We start from the raw sequence: 24100 nt of genomic DNA on the forward strand, positions 1-24100 counted from the left end.
GAACTCACAACCCTGAGATTAAGAGTCTCTGGCTATACTGACTGAGTGTGATCCTGAGCGTGCATTATTGCCATTTAGAGGAACCCTCTTACACTATAGCTCAATGAAAGCAGGACAAAATATCAACCACTTCGGGTTATTTTGTGGTATGAAAAGTTACAGGATTTCAGCAGGAAACTATGAGGTGTACAAGACTGGAAATGAAGCAGTGTGTCTGCCCCAAAACATTTGGCAGCATAAGCAGTATTAAAAGTGGGTTTGCATATAACTCCTCCAATAGCATCATAGGCACAAATCACCACGAATGCACAAGAATTCCCTCAGTGGAAGCCGGGAGTAGTCTTCTTTTCTTCCTCAGGTGCAAAAGACTACATTTTGAAGGCTCAGAAAATGTAGTATTTGTGGAACAGCTAGCTTGAGGGAATATATATTGATGTGTGCAGTTAACAATGAACTGATAATGTAGAAAGGCCTAGAATGCTGCAAGGAAAAATATATATCAGTAAATGCTGCAGAGATTAAGTAGTAGGAAGCACGTGGCTTCATTTCCTCTCCCTCTCCCTTTCCTCGGCTCTTAACTGCTGTTTCCATCTCTGATTGCAAGGTACATCAAGACTCGCTTGCTGCCTGATAAATCTTCTCAGAGTAAACGGAAGACCTCTGTCAAAAAGAACACATTGGATCCAACCTTCCAAGAAACATTAAAGGTATACTAAGCAACATTTATAATCCATATTTCTATGTTCCCCACGCTCACCCTGCCTCTTGTGCACAGCTAAACTCCTGCTTTTAGTAGATCTAGAAGCAGAGCTTCCTGTGAAGGAGAGATCAAGGGTGCTTAACTAAAATATTTTATACACAAAATACCATGAAACCACATATAAAATTGGTAGCAGTCAGCCAATTAAAGCATTAAAACAGTTCAGCAGCAGCCTGCAGGTTAAAATAAACATTTGGCCCACATTCCTCACCTGAATGCCTTTTGTGAAGAAATTGTGAATCATATCTCCAAAAGAAGTTCCATTACTGAGGCATTGCCATGGAGAAGATCCTATCCTATAGCTCTATACATGGGGCTGTGCCCATCAATAGGGCCATGAGAAGGGCCTTCCCTATATCTGGCCAAATAGGCAGATATAGGAAGAGGCTATCCTTTAAGTGTTTGGGACCTAAGTCATTATATGCTATCGTTAGTAGCTTGAACTCAGTAGTGAATAAGCAACCAGCATAAACTTCTGAAGGATATGTGTAATATGATTTTGGCTGGTCATACCACAGAGTAGTCTAGTGGCAGCATTCTGCACCAGCTGCAGCTTCTGGGCCATCTTCAATTATTGCACCATGCAGAACACATTGCAGAAGTCTAACCTAGCAGTCACTAGGACACGGGCCACTGCGTGGCTAAGCTATCTTGACCCAGGAAGGCTTGGCAATAGGCACTACTAGCCATGGAGGCCACTTGGGTCTCAAATGACAAAGCTGGATCAACAAGTACTTCCAAGTTATGAACCTGCTTCTCCAGAAGGAGTTTAACCCCACCCTGACAGGTTTATTCCCCAATTTCTGGGCACGAGAACCTCCCACCAAGAGTGCCTCCATTTTGTTGGGATTCGCCTTCAGTTTATTGGCCTTCATCCAGCCCATTAGTACATCCAGACACCAGCACAGCACCTGCACAGCTTCACTGCATAGCTTGGATTGATTGAGCGCACTGTGGGTTAAACCACAGAGCCTAGGGCTTGCTGATCAGAAGGTCGGTGGTTCGAATCCCTGCGACGGGGTGAGCTCCCGTTGCTCAGTCCCAGCTCCTGCCAACCTAGCAGTTTGAAAGCACGTCAAACTACAAGTAGATAAATAGGGACCGCTACAGCAGGAAGGTAAACGGCGTTTCCGTGTGCTGCTCTGGTTCGCCAGAAGCGGCTTTGTCATGCTGGCCACATGACCTGGAAGCTGTACGCTGTCTCCCTTGGCCAATAATGCGAGATGAGCGCGCAACCCCAGAGTCGGTCACGACTGGACCTAATGGTCAGGGGTCCCTATAACTTTTTATCATCTGTATACTGATATATTTCCAATATATTTCCAATATATCAGAATCAGCCTGGCCTTTAAATAGCCCTATTAAAATAGCTGCCTGTCTTCTGAATTATGATGTGGCCAAAGCTATATAGACTGCACTTGAAAAAATCCTAACCAAAACAAGGTTGTGTATTGTGCAAAGGACAACTATTTGCTTTTAAGAGCCTGAGTAAATGTCTCGTCTTTCAAAGGTTAAAGGAAGTGAATCATGATTTGGATGGAATATTTATGAAGTTGAAAGGAATTAAAATCTATTGTGCCAGCTTCCTCTTTTCACAATGAATGCCTCAAACATTGCTGTTTGGACTTGCTAACTTAAAATAAAATAAAATCCAACTGTTACATTAAAAGGCATTATGAAAAGTCAGTACCACTAGCTGTTGCTATGATGCATCAGTGCAGTGTTTAGAGATACTCATCCTTAGAGGGAGGGAACTGTACTTGATTTCTGAACTTTCAGAAGATACTTGCATGCTTTGATGCTGATTAAGTATACAGGCAGATTTCTTCTAAAACATTAACTGACCAGGTAAGTAGACCACAATGGGTTGATCATACTGGAGCACAGGACTCATTTATCTTTAATAGCTGTGCAGAAGAGGGAATTCATTCATTAATCTGGCAGATTTTAATGCTGCAACTTCATAAAAATATGTTAGTCTTATGCATTGCATTGTGATACTTTTGATGCTTACAGTACAAGATTGAATACTCGCAGCTGGAAACTCGACAACTGCAAATATCCGTATGGCATGCTGGAACTTTCAGACATCGAGTATTCCTTGGAGAAGTGGTGATCCCATTTGAATATTGGGATTTTGAAGACAGTTCAACTCAGTCATTCAGCTGGTATCAACTCAAAGCAAAGGTGACTCCAGCTTCGTATTAGAGCTACATATTTTCCAGCAAATCCCCCCCCACAGAGAGAGAAGTATGTTTGTATATGAATATACAGTGTATGCTTTTAATTCCCAACTTTCTGATGCAAACTTACTTTGTCTACTATAATGAGATGAATAGTGTCATCAGAAGAATTGATTAAGTCATTAGACATTAACCCTGATAGGTGAGTCACCTCCGGTCACCTTCTAACCTCTCACTATATTTTTAACAAAAAGAAAATTATGGATCCATGGTCTTGCCCTAGTTTAGATGCTTATTCAGTTTTATTGTATGGGTCATTGAAATATGAGATCAGTTATTCCTGTTAGTGTCTAATAACTGTGATTATTGCAGGTAAACTTTCAGGCTTGACCTGTTTTATCATTTGAGTATAATGTGACAACTGATTATATGAATTAATTATGAGAAGAGAGGAAAGGCACGGGGCAATCACAAGCGGTCAACTATGTTTGTGTGTATTCCTCTCTCAACTTCTGTATAGCCCGAAAAGCCTGGAGATAATGTACTCCAGTACAGTGGAGAACTTCTGGTGCGTGCAAAGCTGGTTTCACCTTCCCTACGTAACAAGTTCCAGTATGGTGAGCATGGGAAAGAAAATACAAAGCACTGTATGTATTAACTTTGCTATTAAAACTCTATGTCAGTCTATGTAAAGTCCTCAAAAATGACATTCACTTGTTTAGGGATTGCCAACCTTTTTGGGCCAGTGGACACATTTGGAATTTTAAGGAAAGTTTGTGGGCACTGGCCACAAAATAGCTGCTGTGGGGTGTGTGGCAAAACACAAAATGACTGTCATAAGGCAACAATGCATATACTCAGCCCTCTGTCCCTGTGTCTTAGGTTCTTATTACACTAGGGATTTAGACTGCCAAATAACTCTTCCATAGTGTTCACCATTTGTGATGTGGCTTCTAGCAGTGTTGGTGATTCTATAGATTGTGATGGATGCCATTAGTCTTAATTTATCTCTGGCACAGGGCTAGTAGCCCTACTATCAGGCGGAATAAGGCAACTGCCTAAAGTGGGTGATTCTGAGTGCTGTGTGTGGGTGCAGGCACCCACCTTTTTTATTTGCTGCTCCTGCACTAAACTAGGGAACAATCCAAACCCTTGGCTAGCAGTAGTAGGTCTCAATGGAGTAGCCTAGCCATCCCTGTTTCACTGCTGGCACCGGAAGGTGGGTGGGGTCAGGACAAATGCTATGCCAGCTCCTGGCTGGTACAGCAAAGAGACCCAGATCAGGACCGTTCCTGACAGCAGCAGGGCCTGCTCAAGATCCAGCAGATCCTGTGCCAGCCCATCCCATCCCTTTCTCTCCACACTCCTGCAGCACTTTGTTTCTGGAATCTCCACTGTCTGCTATTTGGGAGGGCATATTGGAGTGTTCCTCACCAACAAAACTCTCCTGCCCGTGGTGGGGCTATATGAAAGAACAATTCCACTCCAAACCTCCCTCTAGCATGGCAGATTGGGGGTTTGGAGAGCTGTGTTAGTCTGTAAGATATTGTAGCATTTTGGTCTTCTCACCATAATCTCCTTGCTCACAGTATGTGACACAGGTCAAAATGGCAGCTGATAGCACCTAGACATTTTACCCTCAACACTGTAATAACTCTCTTCTGGTTTCTGCCCTCTTTCAGGGATGGAAGACAGAGCATATCCTGAGTACCAGCTTCAACTTCTAGTTCTTGGAGCCCACAACTTGCCTATGCTAAGACCTGATGGCCTATTGAACACATTTGTTAAAGGGTATGGTTTGCAATGTTGTTTAACATGTAATTGTTTTATTATTTATCATTCATTAAACTTTTTGGAAGTTGGTTTAAGAGAAAACCTTATACTGTATGTAAAATTAGATAACTATTAACTATGTGCAGCTTACGTTTATGCTGGTACACCCTTTGCAATTCTCCTCATTTCAGTGGAATAGTTAAGTATGGGCTTAAATATCTCCTGTCAAAATGATGGTGTTAAAGCTGTTTAACTATAGCTGGATTGTACACACTATCATCTGCATGGCAGAATATTTCTGGGCATCACAGAGTGAGCCTAAGATTGGTCCAATTCTGTGACGTGGGTTTAAGATGCAAAAAGATATAGTGACCATGGTGGTTAGCTTGTAGTTGACTTAGAAACATGACAGAGTTGGAGGAAGTAAAAATATGTACAAGATAAGAATGTTATATCAAGTGGCAGCATCAGCATCGCCTTCTCGCCCAAAAGAGTGAAGATAAAGGTGTAATCAAGGCTGAAATCTTCAGTTGGCTAGTAACTGTAAGTGATGCAAAATGTAGCTGCCTTCTTCCTGCAAAGAGAGTTGCCAGGAGCATGCAACTTCATTCTTCCAGAGGCTGGATTCCTTTCTAGTTGCAGGCATGTCAGGTCCTGATTTTGGCCAAAAGACTGGCAGACATGCATGTCTAAGAAACCCCCGCCTTGCCTGTATGGGAGAATATAAAGAGGGGACTGCTTTCACAGCCTTGGTATTCCCTTCCTCCCAGACTTAGTTTAGCCCATTTAAATGTGTGTAACAGAATCCTGACACTTTCTTTGGAAAAAAAGAAAGAAGAACAATTGGGCATAGCTAATAATGCAGTAGAATGAGAAGATGCTTAACTCTTTTCTTGCCTGCTGCTTTTCACTACAAAATCCTCATAAAGCTACTTGTCACAACAAAGTTAAAGGCAAAGAGCTTTTGCCAAGAGATGGGTGGTGGTGTGCACTGTGCTGTGGCACAGGAATGGTACCTGTCCATGCAGGTCCCTTGTGTGCTACCCCTGGGGAAATGGTTGGAAGCAATAATACTGGCCAGTAAGAATTGTAGTGACTAGCAACCCCAAAATGGTACAGCCTCGTAACTGCCAAAGTCAAGAAGACAAATCTCTCTGTGTGTCTGTGTGTGTATGGATGAGGGACAAGACTTTAGTTCAGGAGTGGGGAACTGGAACCAGCCAGGGACCAGATGCTTAATCTGGCCCCTCCCTGTGGGCCAGCATTACCTGACAAAAGGCCCTGCCCACCTGTCAAAGTTCAAGGGGGCTCCTTGTACTGGTAGTTAGCACAGCCAATCCTGATGGGCTGGGACTGATGCTGTCAGTAAACCCTACATCCAAAGGAGCAGTCAGGAGCTCATATTAAGCTCACGATTGTTCTTTTGTGGCCATGCCCTTATCTGCCCACCTAATGTCATTTATGACATCATGTGCAGGGCAGGTGGGCAAGGTTTGGTGAAAAACTGCAAAACTGCCTCTCTGGCCAAATTGCGATCTGTGCCAGGTTTAATTATGCCCGTGTACTAAAGGTTCCTCACCCCTGCTTTATTTAAAGCCTCCTATAGTAAAAACAGAATGACCAACAGAATTGAAGGACAAAACAAAATAAAAAAATCATTCCAGTAGCACCTTAGAGACCAACTAAGTTTGTTATAGGTATAAGCTTTCGTGTGCATGCACATTTTTTCAGAAGGAGTGTAAGGTATTTTATAAAACTTTCCTGAAGTAATTCAAGAAGAGTAGCCATGTTAGTCAGTCAGTGGCAAGAAAAAAAATGGCATTGTATTTTGGTACCTTAACAATTCATGAATTGTAGTATGAACCTTTGTAGGCTAGTGCCTGCTTCATTTGATGCCTGCATTAATTGTATCTCAAGCCTCGATGAATGTCAGACTTCAAGGTGTCATGAGATACTGGTTTGTTCTGCAAAGTAGGGGCAGAGTTCAGTCAAAGTTGAGCACTTTAAAGTCCCTGTTGCTTTCAAATGGGGCATGCTCAACTTCCTCACTGAAATCAAGGGAGACTGAAAATGCATAACTTTAGCTGGATTGTGCCCTCACCTTTTCCCTGTCATAAATCTCACTGAATGGTTTCTAACTTTCTCTTTGGGAAGCTGCCTTTGCATCCTGGGGCAACGTGACTTAAAACAAAGGACTCCTGTGCTGAAGAAACAAGCCCAGCCACAATGGAACCACTTGTTTGTCTTTAATGGGGTTACCGCATCTCAGCTGCAGCAATCTTGTCTGGACTTAACTGTCTGGGATCAAGTGCCGTTTGGTTTACATGATCAGTTCTTGGGCGGTGCAAGACTCGGAAAACGTAAGTGGAAAAAATGAGACTTTGATGCTGAGAGATAGATATTGCAATCACCCCACATAGCACAGTGTTGCATTTGGGATAATGTAAAGGAAGTGGAGACGGAAGACCTAGGAGTTCTATAGATCAAATCTTGCCTTGGCTATGAATTCACTGGGTTTTCAGGTTCTCCCCCATCTATAATGTAATGGTATAATATCATCAGTCTACACAGTGCACAACTCTTGTAAGGTTTAATAAAATGATGGCTATGCCTATGAAACACTTTAGGAAAACAGCACAAATCAGCACAACAGATAATTTTTTTAAGGCTTGAAATGACTGTCCTGGGTTGGGCTGAGGAACCTGTAGCCCCCTAGAAGTTGCTGGAGTATACTATTGAGAGCTCAAGAGTCATGCAAGATCTGGAAGACCCCAGCTTCCTCACCCCAGCTCAACATGTGTGTTGAATTAAGTAATTCAACTTAAGTATTGTGTTTAGTCTGTTCAGAGCATATCACATATATTATCTTCCTGTAATTTGTACAGCACCCATGTAAAGAGAGAGCAGTTTTATCTTCATTTTGAGGAGTGGGGGTCTGAGTGAATTTATGACATTCAAACCAGGGGTGACTTGATTCATTAGCTCAGTTTGTAAACTACCCTGCCCATACATACATGAAAAGGAAGTGGGCCCAGAGATCCACAGCGCCATTTCATTCATTTAAATATCTACACAGAGTGGTCCCATTGCCATAGCTGCATTGAGGAGATACCATATGAGCTGGAACATTCATGCAGGTGGTCAGACCTTTGGAAGCCTCACTTAAATAATAACTCCCTCAAAAAGTGGTGAAGTTAAAAATTGCATCTGATGGGCTTCAGGAGTCCACACACTAATGTGAAGGCTCTGGTTTATTATATTTTCTCCCTGCAGCAGGACCATTTCATGATGAATTTTTAAACATAGGAAATAGGGCACGTAAGTCCACCATACTGCCTTAAAAGGAAGCTTTGGAGAACACACTGATAGCTACCCTTTGGTCCCTGGCACAGCCAGTCAACACAAGCATTGGAACTTTGCCTCCTGGCCCAGTTAAAACATACAGTATACTACGGTAGGAGGATGTCACAGGGGAACGCCAACCTCCCCCATAGATCGCTATGGAAGCACTTCACATGTTGAGAACCACTGACCTAGTTGCTGCTTGCTGAATTAATCCACTGTATTCTCTGTTTTTCCTTGTTTTGGCTCTTCTCAGTTTGTCATAAAAGCCTTCTCTTTGGCAAACAATCAAAGGGACAAAGCAATGCTGACACGTCATTAGCAACACTAATTGGAATTGCTCGCAGCGGGCGTTGTATCCTGCTAAGCTTTCCCTGTGGCGAGCCATTATTTTTCTCAGTGTCAAAGACCCATCTAATTGAAAGCTGGACAGACACACAAAAATTATAGCAGGACTCCAAAACCCAGTTCAACAGCAAAAGATCACTTCGTAAATTGCATAGAATCTGATAGTTTATTTTAAAATGTATACATTTCTTGTAAATGAGTGAGAACTACTGCATTTGTTGTATATTGTTACACGCCACCCCGATTTCCAAGCAGTGTGATATCCCAGGGGTTCCAGGCATGCTTACCCAAGGTTCATGTTTCAGGAATGAAGCACAGCAAAGACTGTGCTGCCTTTATGTTATATGGTTTATTTACACATGTATACAACCTGACCCTATGATGGAGGAGTTCCGAGCATTATACTTCAAGAGGGTCTTGCTTCCTCCATAGGTGCAGCTTAGGAGTCAAACATCAGCTTTTCTTCAGTTTCTGCCCACATAACTTCCCATAACACTTGCTACTGCAAGCCCTCTTTATCTGTTGAGGGAGGGAGGGGCTCCATCCATTTGCCATCTTACACAAAGTTCATTTGACCCATTGGTTTTCGTAATGACTCATTCCCCCACCTCCACCCCAAGATTATTTTCTGGACAAGGGAAATGTAGCCTACCTTAATTAGTTCTCATCACTTGTAAATTCCAGGGGATTAGCATTTCCCAAGCACACAATTTAATACACACAGGTCTGTCTTAACACTCCAAGCACTGATTAATTTCTAATGTTTGCTTGATCTGGAGATTATAGTGGTCTGGCACTCACAAACTCATAACAATAGTGTAAGAGGAATCTTTCAATAGATTATACTCAACGATGATCCACACACTTAGTTGGCCAACTGTATTCTAATTCTTGAGCCCCCAACATGGTGCCCGTGGGCATCATGGCATCCCCAGACCCCCTGCCATTTCTTTTTAAAACATTTTTGGAGCTCCTTTCCAGCTTTTAATTCTTGCTGGAAAGAGAATTGCAGGCCTCCAGCTGCCCTGCACTCTTCCTTTTCACACCCGATTGCATGTTGTTTAATTGAAGCGGTGTGGAGAGGTCCCTGGTATTTTGGCTGCTTTTTATTGTGTTTAACTTGCTTTTTGTTTGCCCGTTTCTTCTGCTTATTTGGAGTGTGCATGAATATTTTGCTTCACTGAGTATCACCAGTTTTCTCTCCTGCAAAATGGTATTTTATTGTGCCAGTGTCAGGGATTCCCTTTTTCTTTTTTGGTCCTGGAATTTTAAAAGATTGAGGACCCTTGGTTTGAGTGTGTTTCCATTGTGTACTTGCACCATGCAAAAAGAGACCCATAGACCAGATAAATGCATGAAGCATCCTGGATCTCAGTACTCAAAACTTTGTAGGAACAAATTTCAGAGAGCTGGTTCCAAATGTACTATCTTCAAAGGACATGGTTTCAGGAAAGGGCTTTGTGCTTTATTTAAACATGTTTACATTCTACAAAGTTTTATTTGTCACATATAAATAGATGTGACATCTCTGCAAAGGGGGTTGGAAGAGTAGACTGAACTTTTTGCTCTGCTTCCAAAATTTGCATGTAAGATAAGCAAAGAAACTGCTAGGTCCGACTCTCACACCCCAGACATGCTGTGTTTTTGCAAACATAATGGTATCTATTGAAACTCAAGATGTGAGGAGCCTTTGCCTAATTCTTGATTGTACTTCATGTACTGCATTCTATCAGGACATGAGGTGTTACGTTTTCTTAACAAAATGAGAGCTATTAAATGGATAAGGTCAAGATGAGTCACTCTCCCTTTCTTATGTTTCCAGAAACATCAACCGGTACAGTGGATGCAACCTCCCAAGCATGTCTTCAGTGGGAAAAGATGCTCAGCAGCCCAGACACATGGACAGACATAGCACTTTCACTGTATCCTAATGCTCCTGCATTTAAATTCTGAATGTCTCTTGCCTTAACAACATATGGAAAGCTATGTGCAGCATTGGTCATTGCCTGCTCATACAAGTATGGTATGCCAGTTATTTTAACCCCAAGAAATGTAAACCGTGAACGAAAAGAAGTACGTCAGGAGTTTCACAGCAAGTCAGACTGTGGATCTGAGGTTCTTTCACACATGTATCAGTAGTGTTAACTGCAAATTTAGAGTTTACCTATTTCTCTGGGAAACTAGTTGGGTATCTTAGCCAGAGCAGGCGGCATGATTTCCTGGCACAATTCAAGCAATAGCAACGGTAGGCTGGGAATTTAACGCTACTGTTGATTATTTCATGGTTGCATCTTTTTTTGTAAACTCCAAAGGCTAGGACTAAGCAATGCAAGAATGTTTGCTGTAACACCCTTGTTCATTTTCACTGCTGCCTGCTTCTCTCTCTCATAATCAGCCCTAACCTTTTTCTTTCTCCTTATTTCTATTCTACTTTGAGAGTCTCAGCTTTGTTCTAAATCAATCTGGCTATGCCTGTAAATTCAGCAGCACTATGCACCAATTACTTGAGATGACGTCTATAACTGCAGCCAAAATATGTCAGCATCTGGACAACCTATTCTTTCTGCTTGTCAGCATCAAAGAACAAAATTTCTCCAATGAAAGTTTGAGATAAATCTTTCATTTATTGGTATCTGTAATCTACAGAAGTAAAAGAAAACCCCAATGTATGGCATTTTATCTATGCATGTAATTAGTTGGACTAGGGGAAACAAGCACACACGTATCCTTTTTGAAAAGTTGTTTTTGTAAAGTTCACTTATTTCTTCTTTAACTGGAAAACACCACAAAGAGGGTGTTTTGCTTAGTCCCATATACAGTGGTACCTCGGTTTAAGAACAGCCCTGTTTACGAACTATTCGGTTTATGAACTCCGCAAAACCAGAAGTAATGTCCCGGTTTGCGAACTTTACCTCGGTCCAAGAATGGAAGTTGAACGGTGGAAGGGCACCAGCGTCAGGAGACCTCATTAGGGAGAGCATGCCTCAGTTTAAGAATGGACTTCCGGAACGGATTAAGTTCGTAAACAAAGATACCACTGTATAGCTGCCCAGTACTATTGAGCCAATTAATTTAGTTTTATGTACCCTAACAGGCATCTGCTCCCTAGTGTCTAAGGAAATCTAAGGGTCTTTTAACCAGATATGCAAGGGACTTAATTTATTGTGATAAAATGGAGGGCGAGGGAAACAGGATATGTCACAGTCATAAAATAAATTAATAATACAATCACTACAATGATTTCTGCTCTTCCTTTGTTTCATCTGTTCCAAGTGACACCCAGGGAAGCAAGTCTGCTTGCACAACAAGCATCTACAATGGAGCTTCTGATTTCTGTTCTCCCACCTCCAGTTCTCTGCATGTGCCCCATCTGGTCCACAGAGTCTGAACCTCTGGAGCTCATTATGGGGATATATGGAAGAAGACCCATTGCATAAGTGGGCATTCACTTACACTACATTGGATCTCAACTTCCTTCTATAGAGTGAATAGATTAGTAGTTTTATTTACCAATACCATCCATTAATTTTTCAAATATCTTTGATGGCAGGAATAGAATTTTTTTTGGGGGGAAGGGGGAAATCACACAGAACTTCAAACACATGCTGCCTTGCAGATATTTTTTTTATTTGTTGGTGAATTACACAAACAAATCCCACAACACTGTTATCAGGAGACAACGGTTAAAACGTCTTTGAGTACAAAGCAGCATAGGGAGTTACATGTTGAGCAGAGCTAACAATGTATTGTTCACTTGACATTCTAGCAGATTTCCAAAGCCTGAGGTGGAATTGTTTCAGGGGTGGAAGTTAACATGGACACAGTGGTAGAAGAAATCCATAGAAACTCTCTTTAATAGAGAAAATAAGCTGACAAAGTCCCTTCATGGTTGGAGTCTGAAACTATATCATTTTTAAAAAATTAGAAAATTTGTTAGAAAAAAAATAGGTACAGTGAAGTTGTATATACTGAATCACAGCCATGTTATCATAATTTGCTTTAAAGTAAAAAAAAAATCATCTTTACAAATGTTTTCTAGATCAAAATAGTTTCCTACACTGCCTTGGCTTCAGAGACTAGAAATTATTGTCTATTTTTTACATTATTCTTTTCATATTAAGTCTGAAAATAGTAACAAAATATACAAAGCAAAAAACTTTTATCCTCCCTTTTCAAACTAGAATTATACCTGTCACTTGCATCTTTAACATAGGTATATATAAATACTACACTACAGCCGATTGGTTAAGCTGGAGTACCACACTTCAATGACATTGAAGGCCAACAATATCCCTGCCTATCTGTTATGTAAGAAGAGCATCCAAGTGTGCCTGTAATGCATAGCTTCTGAATGATCACTGTGGGAACTTCTCTAATACAACAGTGCAATTAATAAGCTTCCTCAGACTTACTACTTGTCACCACTGTGGAAATGTCAACAGTGTAAGGGGGTGGTGGTGGGGAGATGGACGCCATGAAGATCTTTACAACCCTGAATTGTCTGTGCTGCTTAAGAAACAACCTGGTGCAGCAAACTAGTAGGTTGATTCCCCAATCTGGACATACCTACCGCACTATAGAAATGGGTGCAGACAAGCAGTGTAACAAGCAGCACAATAGTAACACGGAAAAAAGAAACAATTCTGACAAGCCTTTTGGCACTAGCATAGGACCAAATTTCACCAAGTCTTGACTGAAAACCTTGTGGTGGCTATCCTTGTATGCTTAAAACTGATGTTGTATTAAGCTAAAATCAGGTAGCATCTGACAGGTGTGAGGGTTTGGGGATTATTATTTTTTTTGGTATGACTGTTCAGTGACCCTTCAGAAAGAAAGGTCAGCATTGAAAACCTGCCTTTCCCAGAGTCTTGCCTTATGCATTTACATAGCTTCAAACTCGTCAATTCTTTGCTTGGTGTTGCCTTGTCGGATCTGCCTCAGTGTCTTGTACTTGTCTCGTCCTTGCCGCATGTTCTCTGTGTGAATGAGGTCATTTTGTGTCTTCTTGTTCTCATCTCTGGCCTGGGCTAGTTCATCAGTCAGCGTCTGCAATATTTAAAACACATGAGTTATGCAGAAAAATACTTACAAGACCATAACAGAACATCATTCCTCAGTCCTTCTAATCCTTGGAAGCCAGGATATGAAAATCTTTGCCATGGTGTCTCTTGTAATAGGACAACTAGAAGTGGTACAAGAGGAGTGTAGAAAAATAAGAGCCTGGGGGCAATTTAGAAGATTCTGGATTTCTTCCAATCCTAGCCATGCCAGGTTTCCTTATACTGTATAGGCAATTGGGGCCTACAATAATGACCCACAATTATTAAATGAATAATAAGACTCCTCAGTTCCATATGAGCTTCCTGGTACATTTATTAGCGTCTGCATTTAAAAGGTTCAGCATTCAGTACAAGGGCAGTGAAAGAAGCAGATATAAACATCTCTCAACTCTTTGGAACAATCAACAAAGGAAGGTGCCTTCTACTGAGTGAGTCCACTCAGTCCATCTAGCTCAGTTTGTCTACACTGACTGGCAGCAGCTCTCCAGCATTCAAGGCAGAAGTCTCTCCCAGTCCTGCATGGAGATGCCAGGGATTGAACATGGCATCTTCTGCAAGACAGCTGCATATTGTAGTTTGGGCAACATGGATGTTGCTGAGCACAAACTGGGAGGCTACTAATCCACACAATCAGTTTCATGAAGTGGCTACTATATGGTTTTAGATGGAAACACTGGGGCTGAAGCCCCATTTCGCACAAAATCATCAACCATGAAAAGCGGCAGTCATCTCAATCATGTGAAACTGATCTAGGTGTATCTTACCTTCAGCTGCTTTTGCACGCGCTCATTCTTTTCGGCTTCAGTGATACGCTTCTCTTCATTACGATCGTCCAAGATCCCTTCACTGGAGAATTCTGCGCTGTAGCCAGAGGACTCGGTTCCTTCGTCCTGAAGGTTGTCGTGGACATGGTAGTTCACTGGCTCATACACAGGTGGGGGTGGAGGAGGTGGAGCAGTCATCACCAAGTGCAGCTCCTCTTTTGTTTTTACAAGATCTTCTTGGGCTTCTATAGCCTATAGTAATGGAACCAGAAAGAAAATTTAGACACAATACTTTTTACTAGGATTCCGGTGGGTACAGAACGAGGAGCACTCTTCTTATGTGGGGCTTTGCCCGAGGTTGGTCTGGAAGCCACCAGTGGTGCAGAAGGCTGCAGTGAGGTTACTCAATGGAATGCCCTATCACAGTCATAATACACTTCTCCTAAAAGAGGTGAGCTGGCTAGTAACAAGCCAGCAGCCCAAGTACCAAAGCTTTGGTTTTAATTTCTAAAACCCCAAACCGAGGATCAGGATACCTAAAAGAGAGCATCGCTCCCTGCTGCCCTGTCTGAACATTGTGCTCAGCCGTTAGAGGTAATAATAATAATAATAATAATAATAATAATAATAATAATAATAATAATAATAATAATATTTTATTGTTTATACCACGCCCATCTGGCTGGGTTTCCCCAGCCACTCTGGGCGGCTTCCAACAGAATATTAAATTACAATAATCTATTAAACATTAAAAGCTTCCCTAAACAGGGCTGCCTTCAGATGTCTTCTAAAAGTCTGGTGGGAGGGCGTTCCACAGGGCGGGTGCCACTACTGAGAAGGCCCTCTGCATGGTTCCCTGTAACTTGGCTTCTCGCAGTGAGGGAACCACCAGAAGGCCCTTGGCACTGGACCTCAGTGTCCGGGCAGAACGATGGAGGTAGAGATGCTCCTTCAGGTATACTGGGCCGAGGCCGTTTAGGGTTTGAAAGGTCAGCACCAACACTTTGAATTGTGCTCGGAAACGTACTGGGAGCCAATGTAGGTCTTTCAAGACCGGTGTTATGTGGTCTTGGCAGCCACTTCCAGTCACCAGTCTAGCTGCCGCATTCTGGATTAGTTGTAGTTTCCAGGTCACCTTCAAAGGTAGCCCCACGTAGAGTGCATTGCAGTAGTCCAAGTGAGAGATAACTAGAGCATGGACCACTCTCGCGAGAGCCTGTGTACCGGAATAAGCTGATAAACAGCTGCCCTGGACACAGAATTAACCTGCGCCTCCATGGACAGCTGTGAGTCCAAAATGACCCCCTGGTCCTTCACTTGGTCCTTTGGGGCACAGTTACCCCATTCAGGACCAGGGAGTCCTCCACACCTGCCCGCCTCCTGTCCCCCACAAACAGTATTTCTGTCTTGTCAGGATTCAACCTCAATCTGTTATCCGCCATCCATCCTCCAACCGCCTCCAGACACTCACACAGGACATTCACTGCCTTCACTGGTTCTGATTTGAAAGAGAGGTAGAGCTGGGTTCTCTTAGCTGCATCATAATCCTGCCAATGGCCGCCACGGGGAAGGCCCCCGCTATGGTGCTCCCTTCCTAGGGAACTACCTTCTCTTGGAGCTCCAGCAAGCACCCATATGGGTCATATTTCAGCGCTCATAACATTTCAGGGGTTTAATGTCAGGATGAATGGTGTCCTGGGGGCCATTCGTTGCATTTAATTACTGTGATTTTACTATTTTTTCATGTTAACTTGTACACTGGTTTGAGATGGATTGTAAAAGGCTATTTATAAACTATTTTATAAATAAGCAGATTTACAAATGCTTATTGTTTAAACATTTTTATACAAACCACTTTGAGACAAGCACCTCAGAAACATTATAAAAGTACCTTAAGTAAACAATATGGCCCTACTCCACACAATCCCATCATACGCTTCTACGGCTGGAAGAGTAGCAAAAACTACTGTTCTACAGAACTGTGTAGGCCCATACTCTCAGATTGATGGCACTGAAAGTTCCAAGGCAGGCCTAAAACTGCTAAACCCTTGGAGGCTGAACAGACTTAATACGAAGCTCTAAAGAAACTTTGCGCTTACCCTGTGCTGCCACTCTTCTACCTCGTTCTCCTTGCGTTTCCTTGCCTCTTCCAGCAGTGCAATCCTGGCTGTGTATTCAGCAAGCTCTGTAGCCTGTTTGACAGAGAGAAAAGCATTTTAACATAAACCGGAGAAGATGGAAGTACTATTGCTCAGTAAGATCTAGAGGTAGGGAAGCAACCTATTTTATATAATAATAATAATAATAATAATAATAATAATAATAATAATAATAATAATAATTTATTATTTATACCCCGCCCATCTGGCCGGGTTCCCCCAGCCACTCTGGGCGGCTTCCAAAAAAACTGAAATTCTAAAATACAGAAATCCATCAAACATTAAAAGCTTCCCTAAACAGGGCTGCCTTGAGATGCCTTCTAAAGGTCTGGTAATTGTTCTCTTTGACCTCTAGTGGGAGGGCATTCCACAGGGTGGGTGCCACTACCGAGAAGGCCCTCTGCCTGGTTCCCTGTAACTTGGCTTCTCGTAATGAGGGAACCGCCAGAAGGCCCTCGGAGCTGGACCTCAGTGTCCGGGCAGAACGATGGGGGTGAAGACGCTCCTTCAGGTATACCGGACCGAGGCCGTTTAGGGCTTTAAAGGTCAACACCAACACTTTGAATTGTGCTCGGAAACGTACTGGGAGCCAATGTAGGTCTTTTAGGACCGGTGTTATGTGATCTCGGCGGCCGCTGTTCTCTTGATGAAAAATCAGGTACAAAATGCCATTGCAATAGTGTTAGCCGGAACCAGCTCTAGGGAGGCATGTTATTCCACTCCTGTTCAATTAAAGATTCTGGTTATGTCCCTAAAGCCTCAAGTGGTTTAGAGCTATAATACCGCAAGGGTATTTATCTCCAATATGATTCTGCCAGTGCCCTTCAGTTGGCTGGAGAGGGACGACCTTAAGTAGAGGGCCACAAACTTGGATGTATGTAAGAAGATAATGCTATGAATGTCTACTAGCTAACAATCTGGGATCATGATTTCCTAATTCCTGCCTGATCCCTTATATCACTGAGATCTTTGGGGTAGTCTATTGGTGCCCACTCAATAGCTTAGATGCACAACTCAACAACTAGAAGTTATGTTTAATGTTATGGGCCCTTTCATCTGAGATTAGACAGGCACCCTTCGTCAGGCATATGACAAAGACTTTCTTATTCCTGCAGACATTCTAAGGTTGCCTTTCAGGTTTCCATTTGGTTTTATGAATTTTTATTTTTCCTATATGGTTTATTTTTATGCATACCCCTAGAAATGCTAATGATTGAGCAGCATATAAATGCCTTAAATAATGTAAATAAAAACAGCAACAATGGCTATGATCAATATGCCTGTGCATATCAGTAACTTGGAATCAATCACAATGGTGGAGGACTGCTATTGCACTCAGATTTTGCTTGGTGGCTTCTGTGAGAACAGGATGCTGGATCAGGTGCCCTTTGGCCTGGAGTTAACTTACTATTAGGGCCTGTTGCATCTCTACTACCAGCTGATGTGTAGCTAGAGGTAACAGGGAGGGAGATTTCACCACGGTAATGCCCAGAATATGGAATTTGTTTTGTGAGATCACTTTGTCCTGTCTCTTAAACACTGGGCTTGTTTTCTGCTTGAATGTTTTGGTCTTCTGGTTACAATGCTTCTCCGTATTACTCTACTGTATACATGCTGCAATTTGCTTTGAGTGGCAAAGGAGGACACGAATTCCATGAAAAATGAATATCCATACTGTACAGTATCTTGATTTCCCCTTTTCATTCTCAAGACTCACTGCTCAGAAATACAGACTCTCTCAGTCATGTATTAATTTGTCCTATATTGTAGGATTTGCTTTGCTTTGGTCAATAACTTTTTCTTGCCCCCAAATGTAGCATTCAGCCAAACTCGTTTGCTACTATTTATATAATTGTCAGAGTTTATCTCCCAAGTGCCTTGAATGCGTACCAGCTGTTCCTGACTCTTCATCTGGTCGGCTGCTTGCTTCTCCAGTTCTTCCTTGGCTTGCAGAGCAGCTAAGCGCTCGTTCTCTAGACGCTCAGCTTCCTCCTGAGCCCTTCTCCTTTCATCTTCAAGCTCCCTGGCTTTTTGGATTTGGTCCGAGAGCTCTGGAATGGGAAAAAAAGCCACACAATAAAAAGTTGTGTTTCTGTAAACTCCAGCCTTATAAAGATACTTAGGGAATTCAGTGTCTTCTACCTGCATATGACAAAGAGGAGCTTGATTTCTGAATGCCAAGGCAATTCCCAGGTCTTATCAATATGTAAAACATTCTTCTTTGAAGCTTAATAGGTATAGCTTTGCATTATGCTGCTTACAGGGATGCAGGAAAAGTATGGATTCTAAAGCATTGGATTGAGACAGGATAAAGGGAGGGCAGTGGGATGTTATGCATTTAAATTTCATAATCTTGTTCAGAGATACTGGCTCAGCCAGATTAGGGTGTAAAGGAAACTACACTGCACTGCATCAGATCTCACGGCTGGTCTGCTGAGAAAACATCCGCCAATGCAGGCAGTTTAACATTTTCCCTTTAGGCAAAGAGAAAGGCTTCCTGTCAATTGAACTGCCAATACTGGGTGCAGATATTATAGGAACTTTACAGCCACATATGCCAAATATTGGACATCAGATTGGGTTCTCAATACAATTTTCCTGGGGTTATTATGGCAGACATCTAACCTTGAATCATTTATATAATTGTAAGACAAGATTACAAGGCGTCTACTGTATTTGTTAAATAGCTTGATTAATGAAGTTGAGGGAGATTTTAGAAGCTGTTTTTATGAAATTGCTTAGCTCAGCCACAGCACTGTTAGGGTATTAACACACTGCTATGTTGAATGTCTAAGAGAATGTGAGGTGGTGGTGGAACCAGGGGTTCCGGCTGCCTGTTTAATGAAGGCAAATGGTACCTTTTTCTGCTTTCTGCGTCTTCAATTCGTACTCCTGCAGTCTCATCATCAGTTCTTCCTTCTCCCTTAGCATCTGCTCCTTCTCCTTCTCAATGGTCTCTCTCTTCTTCTTTTCATTTTCTAGCTGTTGTCTGTAATGGATAGAAAAGTAAGTTTGCTTCAAAATTCTGGAGGTTACAAGTCTGCTTACCCCTACACAACTATCCTGTGCTGGGGTGAAAAGCTTGATGAAAATATGGGATTCAAACACTCCTATGGCTGCATCCAGGGAGGCGGCAACAATCAGGTGTCACATTTGTCACAAGCTCTCAAATTAAGAAACTAGGAAGAATTACAAAGTATGGCGCTGTGCCAGACAGAATCAGGGAATTTAGCTGCTCACCAGGCTTTACCCACTGCAGAAATGACTTCTGTTAGCTCCATTCTAGGTATGCATGGCATTATAGGGATGACTCCATCCATCTTTGAGTTTATTTGGGGGAGTGTGGTAGGCAGCACCAGTGCAACATAGAATATGCTACAAGGTTAATTGCTAAACAGATGAGTGTTGTTTATCCAAAGAAGCCCTCATAAAGGAGGAAGAATAGAGATTCCAAGAGTATGAGTCCCCTCGTTTGGTTCTGCTTAGTTGCCATATTACTGCATTATAATGGTTAAGATTGATTAAAATGAATCTCTGGAGCATCTTGATATGACAAAATGCTGGACGTCACAGTTCTGTTGTGATCCAGTATTATTTATTTAAAGTAGTTAATTGTTGCATTTACCGTGTTTCTCATAAAATAAGACATACCTACAAAATAAGCCATGGCAGGATTTTCCTGAGTTGAAAAAATATAAGACATACCGCAAAAAAAAGCCGTACTGGGTAGTGGTGGGAGCAGGTCTGGATGGAAGCAGGAAGAGGAAAAGGAAGATGCCGGTCGGCAACCGGAACCGGATGCTGCTGCCACGTGGAGCCCCGACCGAGCAGGAGCCTGCAAGAGCTGCAGCACACGCGGCACTGCAGCCGAGCCCCGACCCAGAAAGAGGCAAAGCCCCAGGATCCGGTAGGAGCCTCGGCGTGCAGCGCGCGAATCCCCGGGACCCGGCAGGACCCTCAGCGTGCAGCGCACAAAGAGCAGAAGCCGGTAGAAGCCTTGGCGCGCACCGCACCGCGCCAAGGCCCAGGACCCGGCAGGAGCTGGCAGCAGCCTCCGCGCAGCGCACCTAGCCCCGGGACCCGGCAGCAGCCTCTGCGCAGTGCGCCAAGCCCCGGGACCCGGCAGGAGCCTTGGCGCGCAGTGCACCAAGCCCCGGGACCCGGCAGCAGCCTCCGTGTGCCTTAATTATAATTGAATAAATATAAAAAAATAAGACATCCCCTGAAAATAAGCCGTGGTGTGTTTTTTTGAGGAAAAATAAATATAAGACGGTGTCTTATTTTATGAGAAACACGGTATATATGGCCTTTTTGGAAAGGCACCTAAGGCAGCTTACAAAATAAAGCAATACAACAATTTCTTTAAGTAGTTACCTACAGTGGAACCTCAGTTTACGACTACCTCTGTTTACAAAAACCTCTATTTACGAACGCTGCAGACCCGGAAGTGTTTTCATTCGGGTTCCGTGGTGTTGGATGTGCAGACGCAATCTGCGCAACTCGCGCCTGCGCAGAAGCGATCTGCGCACCACGTGAGTGCGCAGAAGCACTCTATCAGCGCTTTGTGCACACGCAGAAGCGTGCCTTCGGTGAGCGAATACCTCGGCAAGCGAACGCCTCCGCGAAACGGATTGCGTTCGCAAACCGAGGTACCACTGTATTGCTTTATGTCACCTCTTCTCAGCTAAGTGCGTATGCCTACATTTAGCAAGAAAAACTGAGTTCTCTAGATTTCTACCCTTGCATTGGTGACATTTTAGCCTCACCACCAATCTCCACTTCTGCCAACTTTTATTGAAGACAACACATTAGGTCCCACCACTTTCTCCATTCAAGTGAACCACACGCTTTGCACACCTTTCTAGCTGCTTCTGGTGCTTCTCTTCACGGGCCTGGGCTTTCATCTGTTGGACCTCAATGGTGTCAGGTTTCCTACGGCGCATGTACAGCTCGTGGTTTCCCATGCACAGCTGCAGGATCCTCTTGTTAATTCTTAGACGAGGAGCATAAAACACAAAGTCCTGGCAGAAGGAGGAAGGGGGGGGGAAGTAAGTAAAAAAACAAACAACAACAACATCTACTTGGGCTTCCCACAAGCATTCTCATCTTCCCCACTCACTCAGTCCTTAGTTCTTTGTTATGGAAAACACAGGTAGCATCGTATTACAACAGCTTATGTGTTTTAATTGTGTGGGGCCTCGTTCTTTTCCTGAAACTTACACACGATGTGTTGCTTTAGGATGATGAGACAAGGCCCAAAGATTGGGAAGAGAAAAGAGAACTTAGGGGAAGCAAATGCAGACTAGAGATTTTGATGTTACTATGGAAATGGAATTTAAAGTTAAGAAAAACAGTACAATAAAAGTGTCTACTGCACCAATTAATGTACTCAGCATGGGATGTAGACTGAAATTAGAGCATTTTGTCAAATAACTGGACCAAACCATTCATGTGGCAGAGGAAACAAATACTTCACTTCTCCAAGCAGTCAGCTTTAAAACAGTGTTTTTATTATTATTACTATTATTATTACTACTACAAAGCTATGAAAAGTGTTTAAACAAAATGGTGTCCAATCACATTTATTTTTTGCCAATACTGAGCTTTTATTGAAACAAGTTACTTCACTGCTGTTTCACCAAAGTAATCTTGACACAAGCCTGCATCTTGCCAGTTCTACTGAATTGCAAAGTTACATTTTCTTGCTCTTTATCATACTTGTATGTCAGGACTTCACAGTAATGAGAATTAAAATCCCCTTTAGCCTAACAGCCTTGTGAGGCAATTTAGGCTGAGGTAGATAGTGACTTGGGGCAAGTCATGTTTGTTTAGAGCTGAGCTAAGTATTTGCAGTCCAACTTCCTCAGTCCAATTCCTACACCTCAATGGCTCTTAGTTCCCTAATAATTCCAAGCTTCTATTAGCTTAACAGAAGGCATGCCTTAATCATCCAAGGCAGTGCATGTTTCTTTTAAAAGCACAGAGGTCACCATGCCTTTAGAGTTCTCTGAACTGGATGCCTATACAGCTTCCCAATTCCCACTCCTAATAGGATAAATAGTGCAGTAATGGTTGAGAGGTCTTTTGTTACCAAGGTTTTCACAGACTACTATGCTCATGAGAAAAGACATTCATTGAGCTTCAATCATGGCTATAAAGACGTTTGCATTTCATTTGAGAGTGTGTCCTTTTATGCAGTTTACTGTGTATGAAATAGACTTTTAATAGCAGTTCTTTTTAAGTAAAAGGAATGAGAACCCTTGAATTTCGGGACTCACTTTCCCAAGATCCATGTGGGTTGTGATCCAGTGCCCTGCACACACCAAGGCTTTTCTCTCTCTACAATTGCCAACAGAAGACCCCTGCTAGTGCTCACTGCGTATCACAGTCAAAGACTGCAAAGCATTTTGTGTGTTCGAAATTTTTAAGTACAGACACAATGCCCTTCACTGGGCTAAGCTAGTTTCTGTAAAAGCCTCATGAAAAATCTTGTTTTAAAAGTGCATCCCAGTTTGCAGAGGACCGGCTGTGCCCAAGATTCACAAATATTTTGTATATAAATTACAACATAATGAACAACTATCTGGCATGGGGAGCTTATGCACACAAGAATAAAGGAGCGTTTCATGAATTCATTGTCGCCAACCAGATTTATCTCATGGAAATAAAGGCTTTCAGTGTAGCGAAGCAGTGAGAGTCTGGAGGGAAGGCAGCTTCACTCTCCAAGCCCTCTCACCAATACATTGGAGGGGTATTTACAGGGCAATTAGCAAATACAAATTATTTACAGCAAGTGGTCTATGGGGTGAGATATTTAGAAGCCTCAGGAGGAAATCTTTCCATCAGATACAGGAAACTGTAATCTGAGTTGTTGCTGGGAAGAGTTAATGAGCCATTGCTCCTGTGGTCTCTGAAGTACATACTACAGATAAAGGTCACAAAGATCATTTTTGAGAAAATACTAAAAGGGGGAGGAGGCACAACTGAACGGCAATAATTTTCTATTAGGTCAATGTTATCTTTTATGCCAGCATTTCTTTTCTTGATCCTTTAATAAGGAATTTAATACCTATGAGCTGAAGTACTGGTGTATTGCTGACACATACAAGCCACAACTGAGCCATTAGCATAAAAAGTATCAGAGGAAAGATGGAAGTTAACATTCTCGATTTGGCAGGAATACTCGTCATCGGCTATACTTACTGGGGCTTTCTTGTCAATTGGTTTTATGACAAACTTCTTGTCATTGAAAGATATGTTTCTGATCTCACTCCAAGGGAAGCCAATCTTGGGAGTTAATCTGCAAACACAAAATTATTATGGTTTTGTTTTTTAAGAAGATACAGTGATTCTATACATAAATTGTCTTGAATGCGACTATGCTAAATATAAAAAGGGTCAGATCTCTACGGCATCATTACTGTCGGGTTTGGTCCTGTGTAGACAAGCAATTACGTAAAAGCAAACCATTTTTCAATTTCATCTCAGGGCTGGGGCCTGTCGTTCTAAACCTAGGTATCAATTTTTCTTAGATCTGGGGCCCCACAGATATTATGTCACCCTCAGCTGGAGGTCACCTGCCCCTCCCTTTTTTCTTTTTCTTCTTTTAACTTGGCCAGTGCTAGGCTGGCTAGAAAACAGAAGCTCAGACCTTCAGTCTCTTTCCCTCTTCGTCTCCTTTCCTTGGAATGCCTCTGGGGCTCAGGTTAAG

The 24100-nt window shown here is 42.5% G+C and overlaps 2 protein-coding genes across 14 annotated transcripts in view; one reads left to right on the top strand and one right to left on the bottom strand.

Annotated features, from left to right (window-relative positions):
• The window catches only part of SYTL3 (synaptotagmin like 3), a 31639-nt gene extending 19993 nt beyond the window's left edge, over positions 1-11646 (top strand). For 6 of the 9 annotated variants that reach the window (XM_035108632.3, XM_035108630.3, XM_035108634.3 and 3 more), the window contains 6 exons: positions 605-707; positions 2777-2947; positions 3464-3590; positions 4626-4734; positions 6871-7076; positions 10229-11646. In XM_035108632.3, the coding sequence (XP_034964523.1) occupies positions 605-707; positions 2777-2947; positions 3464-3590; positions 4626-4734; positions 6871-7076; positions 10229-10359 (847 nt within the window). In that variant the 3' untranslated portion in view covers positions 10360-11646. The remainder of the gene's footprint in view (positions 1-604; positions 708-2776; positions 2948-3463; positions 3591-4625; positions 4735-6870; positions 7077-10228) is intronic. The other 3 variants (XM_088667335.1, XM_088667334.1, XM_088667333.1) reach the window with 1 other exon arrangement.
• Positions 11647-12012: 366 nt separating this feature from the next.
• EZR (ezrin) overlaps positions 12013-24100 on the bottom strand; it is a 38128-nt gene continuing 26040 nt past the window's right edge. For all 5 annotated transcript variants that reach the window (XM_060272790.2, XM_088667337.1, XM_060272791.2 and 2 more), the window contains exons 8-14: positions 23593-23689; positions 21247-21410; positions 19248-19378; positions 18280-18440; positions 16330-16422; positions 14231-14482; positions 12013-13452 (exon numbers count right to left, since the gene is read on the bottom strand). In XM_060272790.2, coding sequence (XP_060128773.1) covers positions 13288-13452; positions 14231-14482; positions 16330-16422; positions 18280-18440; positions 19248-19378; positions 21247-21410; positions 23593-23689 — 1063 coding nt within the window. In that variant the 3' untranslated portion in view covers positions 12013-13287. The remainder of the gene's footprint in view (positions 13453-14230; positions 14483-16329; positions 16423-18279; positions 18441-19247; positions 19379-21246; positions 21411-23592; positions 23690-24100) is intronic.

The sequence above is a fragment of the Zootoca vivipara genome, chromosome 3 (genome assembly GCF_965207765.1).
Source record: "Zootoca vivipara chromosome 3, rZooViv2.hap1.1, whole genome shotgun sequence".
Lineage (NCBI taxonomy): Eukaryota > Metazoa > Chordata > Lepidosauria > Squamata > Lacertidae > Zootoca > Zootoca vivipara.